Source organism: Camelus dromedarius, chromosome 6 (genome assembly GCF_036321535.1).
Source record: "Camelus dromedarius isolate mCamDro1 chromosome 6, mCamDro1.pat, whole genome shotgun sequence".
Lineage (NCBI taxonomy): Eukaryota > Metazoa > Chordata > Mammalia > Artiodactyla > Camelidae > Camelus > Camelus dromedarius.
Genome location: NC_087441.1, coordinates 16,476,365 through 16,489,805, shown reverse-complemented (window position 1 = coordinate 16,489,805; position 13,441 = coordinate 16,476,365). Strand labels below are relative to the sequence as shown.

At 32.8% G+C, this 13,441-nt stretch overlaps 1 protein-coding gene across 5 annotated transcripts in view; it reads left to right on the top strand.

Annotated features, from left to right (window-relative positions):
• The window catches only part of STXBP5 (syntaxin binding protein 5), a 153,710-nt gene that overhangs the window by 82,423 nt on the left and 57,846 nt on the right, over window positions 1-13,441 (top strand). For all 5 annotated transcript variants that reach the window (XM_031456508.2, XM_031456505.2, XM_031456507.2 and 2 more), the window contains exons 11-18: window positions 1,126-1,198; window positions 2,662-2,809; window positions 3,024-3,091; window positions 3,361-3,401; window positions 4,253-4,473; window positions 4,957-5,135; window positions 10,863-10,988; window positions 12,712-12,863. In XM_031456508.2, the coding sequence (XP_031312368.2) occupies window positions 1,126-1,198; window positions 2,662-2,809; window positions 3,024-3,091; window positions 3,361-3,401; window positions 4,253-4,473; window positions 4,957-5,135; window positions 10,863-10,988; window positions 12,712-12,863 (1,008 nt within the window). The remainder of the gene's footprint in view (window positions 1-1,125; window positions 1,199-2,661; window positions 2,810-3,023; window positions 3,092-3,360; window positions 3,402-4,252; window positions 4,474-4,956; window positions 5,136-10,862; window positions 10,989-12,711; window positions 12,864-13,441) is intronic.

The window sequence follows — 13,441 nt, the reverse complement described above, 5'->3', positions numbered from 1 at the left end:
TGTTATCTAAGTAGTTTCCTTATCCTGTTGTGCTAATTCTTCTAGGGGAGAGCTGCTACCTTTATAACTGCCAATTTTATTTCATTTCGGAAGTTAATTTTGTTTAATAAATTTTATCTATTTAATATTATGGGTAAATAGTAAGTGCCTTTGAAGGATAAACAAAACTGTCCGCATTAAGAAACATTTAAAAATCCTCTAAACTACTAGTGTATTAGTTATGGTTCTCCAGAGAAACAGAACCAGTAGGAGATTTTAGAGAGAGAGTGAGAGAGAGAATATGAATTTATTTTAAGGAATTGTGAAAACTTACTATAGACTGAAAATTCAGGAAAAAGTTTGATGTTGCAATCTTGAGTCTGAATTCTGAAGGCTGGAAACTCAGGCAAACTTTGCCATTGTGAGGCAAAATTACTTTTTTCAGAAAACCTGTCTTTGCTCTTCAGGCCTTCAGCTGATTGGATGAGACCCACCCACATTATCTAAAATAATCTGCTTTACTCAGAGTCTACTGAATTAAATGTTAATCGTATATAACAAATACCTTCACAGCAACATCTAAACTTGTATTTAACCAAACCGCTGGGCACCATCGGAAAGACAAGTTGACACATGAAATTAACCATAACAACTGGCATATTTTATTTCAAGAGGAATTCAACAGGATCTTTTTTTTACTTTATTTGAAGCTAATTAAAATATAAGTATGTAATGCATTTTATAGCTAATATGCACATAGAGAATACCCAAGAAAGCGATTATGATATTATAGTAGTACTCTAATGGGTTCTCATGAGATCCAATAAGGAGACTTGTTTTTATGGGTATTAAATTTAAATTTGGAACTTGTTATTCGCGTCCTGTCTTGGAATTTGCAATACTGTGGAAGTTACTGTGAGCTTCTTGTCTAGTTCATCTTTACAAAACTGAAATAATTTTTATGAGTTATTGTATAGATTTATCTAATTTAAAACATACTGGCTTTAAGTTATATGAAGTACAAGATCAGAATGTTGAATGCTTGAGAGAATGGAACAAAATAAAATAAAAACCAAGCAAGAAATGTTTGTTAACTAATTTGCTGTCCTTTTGCATATTGTTCATTCATTGTTTTCCCTATTCCAGATTTTCAAGAACCATATGCTGTAGTTGTTCTACTAGAAAAGGATTTAGTACTTATAGATCTTGCACAAAATGGGTAAGAAATAAAATTTGGTAAGCAATTACTTTAGTATATAGTGAAAAATGATTCTTTTTAGTGTAGAATTGACTGTTTCACTTCTTTGATAATTCTACATGTATATCCATAACTTTGACCTTCTTTGAGGGCTACAGATACACATTTCTCATTACCAAATTTCTCTGTTATGTTGCTCATATAGAAAATCCATTTTTAAGTCAGAATTTGTTGAAGTATCATATATGATTCAACCTAATACTTGGATACCCTGGGAGCACACAAAATCAGCATGACCAAAATTACTCCCCTCGCAGTTTACTTCCAGATCAAAACTCTTGTAATCTCTCCACCCTAACCCATATGCAGTCTCTTTTGCAGTGTGTCATGAATACCACTGCCAGGTAATTTTAAAAGCAGCATCAATCTTGTTACTCTCTTTTTTAAACCATTATGGTTCTTTATTTCTTATTTAAAAACAGTTTCTCAGCCCGCTGCTCTACAAAGAAGGAATTCAGGGTACAATTCTAGTCTGTTGCCTGTTCCCTAGAAAAACTGAACTGTGTGTGTTAAATAAACATCACACTTCCATGTCTTGTCTTATGTAGCCCCCAACAACTGAAACACTCCACTTGCTTCACTGCCATCAAAAATCCACGTAACTTTCAAAGTCAGCCTTCTTTTCTTCTTCAAGCTTTTCCTATTCTTTTTTAACCACAGATTATCATATCTGATCTGTAAATTCTCACTATAGCTCCTTTGAGCTTTTTGTGGTATTTCCCATATTCTGCTTGTTCTAACTTGGATGATAGTATGTTTACGTACGTATTTTTTGAATAGAAGAACATTGTATTACTTATTTGTATTTCCTGAGAGATAAACATTAAATGTGATTTTTAAATGAGTTTACCCATTCAATATTTCAGTGTTTCTCGATTGGGGGCAATTTTGCCCCGCCAGATGATAGTTGGGAGTGTCTGTGTAGACTTCTTCTATTGAGGGGAGGAGTGCTGCTAAACATCCACAATGCACAGGACAGTCCCCCACAGTAAAGAATTATCTGGTCCAAGATGTGAATGGTACTGATATTGAGAAACCCTGAATTATAAGTGAACAGTGTTATTTACCTTGCTTTAAGGCATTCCTAAATTCATATCAACTTAGTGTGTGCTACCTGTAATAGTCAGTTTTTTTTCTTTTTAAAAAAAACAGGACCATTATGGAACAAAGGAATTTAAAAACATTATTTCTAAATGACATCCCTAGAATATAGAATAACTATAAATATATATATAATTTATATATTTTTATAATTTATATAATTTATAACTAAATAATATATATAAATATAAATATATGTAACTATAAGGAATAAAATAGAATAGCTTATTCTTAGATAAGCTTACTTTTAAAATTTTTCATTGTTGCATTAATCATAGGTAATAATTCATTAAATTAACTTTCTTCTTTTCCTGTTGTTAAAGATATCCTATATTTGAAAATCCATACCCTTTGAGTATCCATGAATCCCCTGTTACGTGTTGTGAATATTTTGCTGATTGTCCTGTGGACCTTATTCCTGCACTTTATTCTGTTGGAGCTAGACAGAAACGTCAAGGTTACAGCAAAAAGGTATTGAACATGAGTTTTAGTATTTACTGTTACGTTTCAGTATTTTATATTTATCATCTTGGAGTATTTGATGACAATACCTTCTCTAGAGAAAATACATAACAAATCCTTTTTGGAAACAAAATATGTTGTTTACTGTTGTCATTGATATATAGATAAATGAAGATTATGGTATGCTTGGAAATTGTTTTAATACAGTAATCTTTTCTTATAGGAATGGCCGATTAATGGAGGTAATTGGGGCTTGGGTGCTCAAAGTTACTCAGAAATAATTATTACAGGGTAAGTAAAAAAATCTGTTCTCACCTAATAAATCAATAATAACTAAATATGATTAGGACTACATGAACGTTAATTGGGCAGGTAGTGCTTTTCTTTATGCTGTAATATAAGAAATAAGTTATTGTATAGAACCTGCCAATTTACCCTAAATTATGCCTTTTTCCTCATTTTGGTGACTAACTTAAAATAACAGTGTGTTTCATTTCAAACAGAGAAATAATGTAATTTTTTTTTCTTCAACACATTCTTAACTCATTTGTTTTTCACAGGCATGCTGATGGGTCAATTAAGTTCTGGGATGCTTCTGCAAGTAAGTATTTTGAATATTATTTCTTATATTCTGTACAATCATTGCTTTTACATAATCTGTTTTGTAATAATTGCATGACCAACATTTAACTTGAAATTTATGTGCTGTAAACTTAATACCTGATTTATCAAGTATGTGAGTTTAGAATTTATAATAGATTAAAGATATTTTAAGGATATTAATTAGTAAATCAAGAATAATTCTCAGCAGAAATACTCTAATCTTTTCTTTAATATTTCTTCAAACCTTCTCTTCCCAACTCAGAGATAGAAGAATCAGGAATATATTTAAAATCAACAGAAATGTGTTGACTAATTTTAATGCCTGATTCTAAACTTAGGTCAGAAAAGTTTGTGATGTTTTTGTGAAAAATACATGATAGTTACACAGGAAAAAAGCAAGAAGTGCTTTGAATGACTAATGTTTGCAATTAGAATCCAGTTAACTGAGGGTGTATTGTGTTTCCTCATGTAGAAATGTTAGATAATATTGGTACCTTTCAGAGAGAAAATATGTAGAAAATAATTTTATAAAACAAAATATGTTCTTTATTATTTTCATTATACTTATGCATTTTTAATAAAATCTTTTTGTTATCCACTTTTTTCAGGTTATCTAAATTCATCATGATGGTTTTTTTTTTTAATGAATACAATGAGTACATCTTTTTTGGTCAATGAGTACATGAATGCATTATAGAAAAGAATAATAGAGAAATGTAGACCTAGGAATAAAAACATGGTTCAAAAAATATAGGCTACTTATCTTTCATGGTATGACTGATTAAATATTACCTTATATTTGTTCTTTTTGTATTAAGATACCTAAAATATTTTTTCTTTTTTTTTTAGTCACTTTACAAGTATTATATAAACTAAAGACGTCTAAAGTATTTGAAAAGTCAAGAAATAAAGATGACAAGCCAAACACAGACATTGTAGATGAAGATCCGTATGCCATTCAGATCATCTCCTGGTGTCCAGACAGTAGGATGCTGTGCATAGCTGGAGTTTCAGCTCATGTCATTATTTATAGATTCAGCAAACAAGAAGTGATTACAGAAGTCATTCCGGTAATACCCCCCTAGTTATTTTCAATGTCAGATACCTGACATTTTAAAATTTTTAAATTATTTAAAAGACTATTTACAGTCAATTTTAAAACACCTCAGTATTTATATTGCCATCTGTCTTTTGTGAAAAAAGGCATATTTTACATGTATCTTCTTACTGAACATTTAAATCTTTAAATATATTGTATGTTTCACTTGAGGAAAACTAATATGAATATGAGCATACTCTAGTATTAACAGGAGTGCAGTAAATTCTAAAATCATAATGCATGCATGTGTACTTGCACACATACACACAATCATTTTTTAAAAGCTGAGTCAGAAGCATTTTTTTCTTTGCTAAATCCTTACCTTTAGAAATCTCACTAAGTGTTTCCATTAAAAATTCTCATTCCACTGTAGCATACGTGTGTGTATGTATGAACTGTAATAAAATGAACAGTAATGCTTAGGTATAGCTAAATTGCCTTATTTTTATGACAGATGCTTGAAGTTCGATTGTTATATGAGATAAATGATGTGGAATCCCCAGAGGGTGAACAGGCACCACCTTTGCCAACACCGGTGGGGAGTACCAATCCTCAGCCCATCCCTCCTCAGTCTCACCCTTCTACCAGTAGCAGTTCATCTGATGGGCTTCGTGATAATGTCCCTTGTTTAAAGTAAGTTATATAAAAATAGAGATGTTTTGGAAATTATCTTCTTAGATAAATTGTAAGCATTAGTAAAGTTAAGTAGCATTTTCCTGTGATAGAGTAAAATGATTTAACCACATCTCTTTCTGTGTTTTGCTGTGGTTAATCCAGCTCCTTTTTCTGTGGCACCAAGAGGAATCTAATTGGGTTCTGTGATTTTATCCTTAAAGTACTAAGATTTGATCTCTAAGCATACTGGTAGACCAGCATGGATCTTTCCTCTATGTATAGTTTAATCTTCTAAATCCATCATTGTTTTTTAGTCTTGATTTATATGTAGATCAGATGTATAGTTAGACTGCTTTCTGCCACTCTGAAAATTCTGTTTATTCGGTCTTTAGAGATTCATTTGTTTGGTAATTATTTTCTTGTCTTTTTCTGCATCTTCTCTAACATCATATATTGTTTTCTTTTTTTTCTTTGAAAGAAAAATGGATTAAAGATTTATTTATTTTTATTTTTTAACATTTTTTATTTAGTTATAATCATTTTACAATGTTGCGTCAAATTCCAGTGTAGAGCACAATTTTTCAGTTATACATGAACATATATATATTCACTGTCACATTTTTTTCTCTGTGAGCTACCATAAGATCTTGTATATATTTCCCTGTGCTATAGAGTATAATCTTGTTTATCTATTCTACATTTTGAAATCCCAGTCTGTCCCTCCCCACCCACTGCCCCCTTGGCAACCACATGTTTGTATTCTATGTCTATGAGTCTGTTTCTGTTTTGTATTTATGTTTTGTTTGTTTGTTTTAGATTCCACATATGAGCAATCTCATATGGTATTTTTCTTTCTCTTTCTGGCTTACTTCACTTAGAATGACATTCTCCAGGAACATCCATGTTGCTGCAAATGGCATTTTGTTGTCGTTTTTATGGCTGAATAGTATTCCATTGTATAAATATGCCACCTCTTCTTTATCCAGTCATCTGTTGATGGACATTTAGGCTGTTTCCATGTCTTGCCTATTGTAAATAGTGCTGCTATGAACATTGGTGTGCAGGTGTCATTTTGAAGTAGGGTTCCTTCTGGATATATGCCCAGGAATGGGATTCCTGGGTCATATGTAAGTCTATTCCTAGTCTTTGAGGAATCTCCATACTGTTTTCCACAGTGGCTGCACCAAACTGCAATCCCACCAGCAGTGTAGCAGGGTTCCCTTTTTCTCCACAGCCTCTCCAGCATTTGTCACTTGTGGTTTTTTGAATGATGGATATTCTGACTGGTGTGAGGTGATACCTCATTGTAGTTTTGATTTGCATTTCTCTGATTATTAGTGATACTGAACATTTTTTCATGTACCTACTGATCATTTGTATTTCTTCCTTGGAGAATTGTTTGTTTGGGTGTTTTGCCCATTTTTAGATTGGGTTATTTGTTTTTTTCGTATTAAGTCATATGAGCTGCTTATATATTCTGGAGATCAAGCCTTTGTCAGTTTCATTTGCAAAAATTTTCTCCCATTCTGCAGGTTGTCTTTTTGTCTTACTTGTGGTTTCCTTTGCTGTGCAGAAGCTTGTAAGTTTAATTAGGTCCCATTTGTTTATTCTTGCTTTTATTTATATTGTTTGGGTAGAATGTCCGAAGAGAACAAAACTGGACAGCAGCATGTAAATCAGTGAAGCTAGAACACTCCCTTACACCATACACAAAAATTAACTCAAAATGGATCAAAGACTTAAACACAAGACAAGATACAATAAACCTCCTAGAAGAAAATATAGGCAAAACGTTATCTGACATACACCACATATTGTTATTTAAATACCCTTATTATAGAATTCCAGCTTTAAATACCTTATGCTTTTATATAGGAATAAATTGGACAAAGTTTTTTCTTTCCCTTTTTCTGTCCAATTTGTATTATTGAGTGGTTAAATTTTTAGAAGCATATGAGTCTCAACTATGGCACAGAAATAAAACAAAGAGGAGAGTTAAAATCACTGAAGGATTTCATGAAGACTGTGATTAGAAGTATTACATTTACAGAGGTGTCGGTTAGGGCAATGACTGAAAAGTGATTGTGGAAGATGTCAAAGAGATTCAGTACAAGAGTCGGGGGCAAGAGCCAGGTTATAGTAGATTCAAGGTAGGGAAGGTGGGAAGAGAGACAATTTGTATTTATTAAAAGAACCAGTCTTTCTCCTGCTTTTGCTTTAGATCTGCTAGAATCTCTTTTATTGGTGAATAGTTCAACAATTGCTGTGGAGAATATGTGCTTAATCAAAAATGCATTCACCCTAGAGATAAGGCAGATTTTTTGTATCACAATCACTTGTGATAGCAATCTATTAAAAATATAGGGTTTTTTTTTAATCTTCTTTCTATGTTTATGTAAACTTGAGATTGTGTGTTCTCTGCCAGTGTTTAACGGGGATGATTTTGCTCCTCAGAATGCATTTGGCAATGTCTGGAGACCTTATTTTCACAACGAGGGGAGGAGGTGCTACTGGCATCCAGTATGTAGAGGCCAGGGATGGTGCAAAACATCCTACAGTACGCAGGACAGTGCCTCGCAACAAAGAATTAGTCAGCTAAAAATGTCAGTAGTGCCAAGGATGAGAGACTTGATCTGACCTGAAAAATGTAAGCACTGAGGTTACACAGCTGCATTCTTCAGAAAGGTCTCAAGTTTCTTCTCTCTCTTTTTCTCTCGTGCATATACACACACACCCCTCCTTTTTGTTGCAGTCTGGCATATGTTTAGCTAGAATGAGACTTGGAAATAACAGAATTCTACATCCTTCCCTTTTTTTTACTTACTCTATACTACTTTAAACTTAAATTTGTAAATTTTTCAATTATGCCATTTCTTCTGATTTTAATGTATATTCCCCCAGCTTTTTGTTTAATTTTTATAAGCATGTAAAACACAATTTATCTTTGAGGTTTATTTTGTTAACATGTTTTTGATAACAAGTTTGAGATTTTTGTCTAAAATCCACATATTCACTGGTGACTTTTTTTAATTATAGGCAATTTGAGTTATATTTCTTTTTTTTTTTTCTCATTTTAATAGCCCTCAGGTAAATACAGCTATTTATCAGCTTCACGTTGTTTAGTCCAGTCTCAAAAGCCAATTTTTAGAAGTCAGAAATATAATATGATGTTAAAATAACTAATACAAAGATCTTTTTTGTTTTTTTAATACAAAATGTTTTCATACATGATTTTTTTTGAAGAAATATGTTAAAAGCAACTATTCGATTTACTCCTTTTACCAATAAAATTTTGTTTTTATTTAAGTATTTTAATTGTGCTTCTGCAGGGTATTTATCCAGAGACAAATTATTTTGAAACTGCAAAGCCTCTAAACACTATTTTGACTTTTGAAATACATTTATACAAATTGTGGAGCTTTTTATAAAAGTTCAAACCTTTGTCTTTAAAAAGTAAACAAAATAATTTGCATATATTTAAAACATTAAAATGATAACTTGCATGTAGCCATTGTAGACATTACTGCATTTTATATTTTTTGTAATTTTTTAATACTTCGTATTTTAAAAATCTAATATATTTCTTCATTTCTTGTGGTTTCTAATTTTTTACCAGTTGGGGATTTAGCAGCAGTTTTGACTTATTTTTGCTGAAAAATGTTCTTGTTTCTTTATACTAAGTAAAATAAGAATTCCAAGACTTTTGTGTGTCTTCACCACTTATATCTTAAATGTGCCCATATATGCACTTCTAAAATTATCCCTGAATGCCTGTTCCTACTGTTGAAAATCTGATGTAACGTGTACATTAAGTATGCCAGAGGGAAGGGAGACACTTTTTTGAACCTTATCTAATTCATACAGGGAGAAAATGGCATACTCAGCCTCTGCAGGCTATGCTTATATCAACAGAGGCTCTCTCTGGTGGAGATGAAATGCTACTCGGTCTTTATTTTTGTCTGCTGAGATGGATGCTGTAGCTGATCCCTGAGTGTTTCCCTGAGGAAAATCAGAACTTCTGCTTCAGCCAGCATACAGCTCTGAGTGTATTGCCTTGCAGACTTTGCACAGGCAGATGTGTGTGCAACTCAGTTCATTTTGGGGGTACCCTTGGTGGTTCATGTTTACACTGAAATTTGAACAACATCCTGACCCTTTTCTTACCTAGAGTCTAGCAAATATGGCAGCAAAAGGTCCAGTGTCATGGTGTTCTTCACTGGGAGAACCAGCTAAAAGATTCCAAGGATCCTTACCTCTGAGTTTAGTGTCAGGAAATACAACACCGAATAGTATTCCTGCTGGCCTTCCTTTATACAGTCACTTCAAGGCAGAAGCCTCAAGAATTGTTGGAATAACCAGGCTTTGCATATGTTTTACAAGAACAATTACTAAAGAAAGAGTCTGTGCAATTAAAAATATTCTAACCTTAAAGTAAAAGTAGATTTTTGATAGTATAAGTAAGTAGTCACACACAAATAAATTGCCTATATTTTAAAAATTTTTTATCTTGCAAATTCACTTGGAGTTTACAGAGGTTGTATCTAAGTGACTATTTTATGTCTTAGAAAATCTCACACTTTTAAACCTCTCCTTCACCACCCCCAACATGTTTATAACAAGTTTAACCAGTATGATTTGTATGAACTTACTCAATATAAGTGAGTTTTTAATGTTTGCTGAGTGGTTCAGTTGAAGACCCTATCATCACCTCAAAGTTACCACATATTCCTCTGAAACATCTTTTTTTCTTTCTTTTTTTCTTCTTTGGAACTTAGAATAATTATCTTCATTTTCTCCCCTCCTCTACCCCCAGCCTCCAGCTCATTCATTCACTCAGTAAATATTGAGTGCCTCTGTGCTAGAATATTAAAGTTAACTGCAGGGTTTCTACCTTAATGGAATTTGCAAGGCTTTTTGAGACTTACTTCCTGTGTTTCACATCTACCTTTTCCTTACTGTTTCGCATCACAAGGATCACAGGAACTTCCTAGTGGCTCTCCTTGTTCTCCTTCATCTTGCATACCTCCACCAGTTAACCTTCCCAGGATATTTCTTATAAATCTTCATTGGTTTTTAGTTATACAATAATGAAAATATTATTACTTTTGTGTAATTTGTCCATTGACAAAACTCATAGGCACTCATAGTGTTCTCATACTGTGATTAGGTAGTAATAGTCCCAGTTTTTAGACAAAAAGACAGCTAGTAAGTGGCAGAACCAAGACTCATACTCACATTTTTTTTTAACTCTTTCCTTAACTTGTTATGTTTTTGGCCAGTTTTCATTTAGTTAAAACATACTTTTTAAAATTTTTTTGTATTTTTTTAACATCCTTTTTTTTTCTCTATAACTTTTTTTTCTCCTCTTAATTCCTGGGCTGCTGCTTCTCCTCATTTGTCTCTCCATCCTTCCCTTTTCTTCTTTTATTCCTCTCTACCCACTTCTCCCCTTCTCCCTCTTCCCTTACTACCCACCACCCTCGAATTATATGTGGAAATTACACTTGATTTCTCATTTTTGTTATTTATGTGTGTGTTTCATCTCCAACTAGATTAAATAATTCTAGAGGACAGGATTCTGATTTCTACATTTTTTAAGTCATACAGTTTCATATATATATATATATATATATATATACACACAGTTATTTTTGTATAGTTTTTTTATGCATGACTTTATAATTACATAGGCTGATAAGATAATTAAAGATGGGTTAAAAGGTAGCATGTTTTCTTTTCTTACAGAGTTAAAAATTCACCTCTCAAACAGTCTCCAGGTTATCAGACAGAATTAGTTATTCAGTTGGTATGGGTAGGTGGAGAACCACCGCAGCAAATAACCAGCCTGGCAGTTAATTCTTCCTATGGATTGTAAGTATAATTTCAGTCTCAGTCTCTTCATCATATTCCATATGTTTTTCTTATTTTTAAAAACAGAAAGGATAATTTTTATTATAGCATCACCTAAAAAGTTGCATAACTTTCAGACCAAATTCAGTATTTATTTGGAACATATTTCTGTTCTGAATAATTTACTCTGGGTATGCTTATACTGCTTTCTGATGTAAAGTTAAGTATCTCATGGACCGACTGTATTTCCTCCTAGAGATAAATTCTGAGAAATAGTTTCTCTGTTAATATTTGGTATAATGAAGGTCTAGCAACATCAACCCAGAAGACTATGTTCTGAGCTGATTCTGTAAATGTTGACCCTTGGCTGTATAATTTGTTCTTTTTCCTTTCAAAGTTAACTTGTATAAATTGTAAAGGCCTAGTAATAGTTTAGTAAATTATTCATCTGTACTACAGGTATATTTATCAATTCATGCCTTCAAATACATAGTGTTAATTGTGCATACTTTTTATTATATGATAGATTTATAAAAAGTGTTTATTTTTCTTTGTTTTAAAAATCAATATTGTGGTGTAAGAGAAACCGCATGCCAACTGTTCAGTCCCAGGACCGCTTATCATGTGTAGGTCACTGTCTCCCTCCTTGATTCCAGCCCTAGGAACTCCTTATAACTACTTCTTCCTGCTTATAACGACTAACACCTACTTGTCTCTTGCAGTTGTGTACCCAACTAAGAGTGGCTAGAGTCTGAGATAGTCTTCTCTCGTGTATTTTATTTGCTACCCCACAAAGTAAGAATACAGGCCTTCCCTTTTTTAATATTTTACTGCCCATAGCCATAAAAGAAACACACAGGGAATAAGAAGAAGAACCAACAAAAAGTTTCAAAGAAAGTTGCAGATCAGTTGATCACAGATCTCATTGGGCTCACAGTTATATTTTGTTTAGCCCTTTTTGTATATTTTTAAAATTTGACCTAGTTGCCAAGACTAATGTAAAAATCCATATTTAGAGCTTCATCTGAAAAATCTGATTATCTGGCCCATGTCTCCATTCCTGCTTGGGAGTAGTCAGCAGGAACTGAGTTGAAGCTCTTCCTCTTTAGATGGCTCATGCACTCTCCAGTTCACCAGAGCTCTTATTCGGCCTGTTTTACTTACTTATATAGTGCTTCTATGTATTTCAGTTTTCAACTTCTCGCTTGAGAAATCTTAAAAGAATAAAATCCCTTTGTTCATAGTTGCTTTACTTATAGTTGATTTGTAGTTCTTGACTCAAAATTAAGAAGACATTCGGAATAGTCCAAAGGGAGGCCTCCAAGATTTATGCTTTCTACTTTTTATTCTTGGCTGTAAGGATTACCAAAACTTCCCCAAAGGTATAACTCCCTACTTCCTTAGTGGAAGGGAATGTCTTTCCCTGAGGGGTTCAAAATATCCCTAAGTCAGAAAGATAGATGTCATGTTGCCTAGTGTGAGGATTTATGTCTCTGGTTAAATTTCAATTCCAATATCAAATTTTTTATATATTGACTTCTAATCACTAATGTGTACAGAAGATCTGCACAATTCCAGGAAAAGGCTTATGTAACCTGTATTTCCATGTCTGTAATAGTGTTTTATTTCAAAGTGGAATTTTCCTAAAGACCCATGCTTTTTTTTTTTAAGCCTTATAGACTACAATGCATTTTCTTGTAATTATTTATTTGTACTAAAATATTTGCTCTTTTCCTATTCTCAGGGTAGTTTTTGGTAATTGTAATGGCCTTGCGATGGTTGACTACCTCCAGAAAGCAGTACTTCTCAACCTGGGCACTATTGAATTGTATGGCTCCAATGATCCTTATCGGAGAGAACCCCGATCTCCTCGTAAATCTCGACAACCTTCAGGAGGTAAAAAGAAAAAGTCCTGAGCTTTAGGACTACCATAGGACTTCTATGAATATAAGTACTTCTGTTAAGTAAATACCTTGTCTGATTCCATCTGCTTGTGTAAACTGTCAAAAACTAGTAAAAGATATCAGCCTCCTTTTTTTGTTTTTTGTTATTAGCTTTTGCTTTTGTTTTTAATATTCTAGGATTTTATTTAACATTGGGAAAGAACCATAGTTTCAAACTTCTTTAGCTAAATTATAATGACAGGAAAATTTGTCTCGTTACAAACAAAAGTTAATTTCACAGTTCTGTCCATTTTATTGTTTAGTATTTTGAGACCAACAGTTTATTGTTTTGACTATTTAATTCAAAGGACTCCTTTCCCATTTGAAAAAAGCTATAGATGCAAAAGTAAATTTGAACTCTATCAAAATATAGTGTCCTCAGATAGCTTTGAGTCAGTGCAAACCCAGATCCATTAAGAATTCTCTCTGTAGCATTCTTTTGTGTTTGCTAGGCAATTAGTCTTATTTTAAATGTTTTAACACTAATACCTCATGGAACACATGTATAGTTAGCTGTTTATAGCCATACTC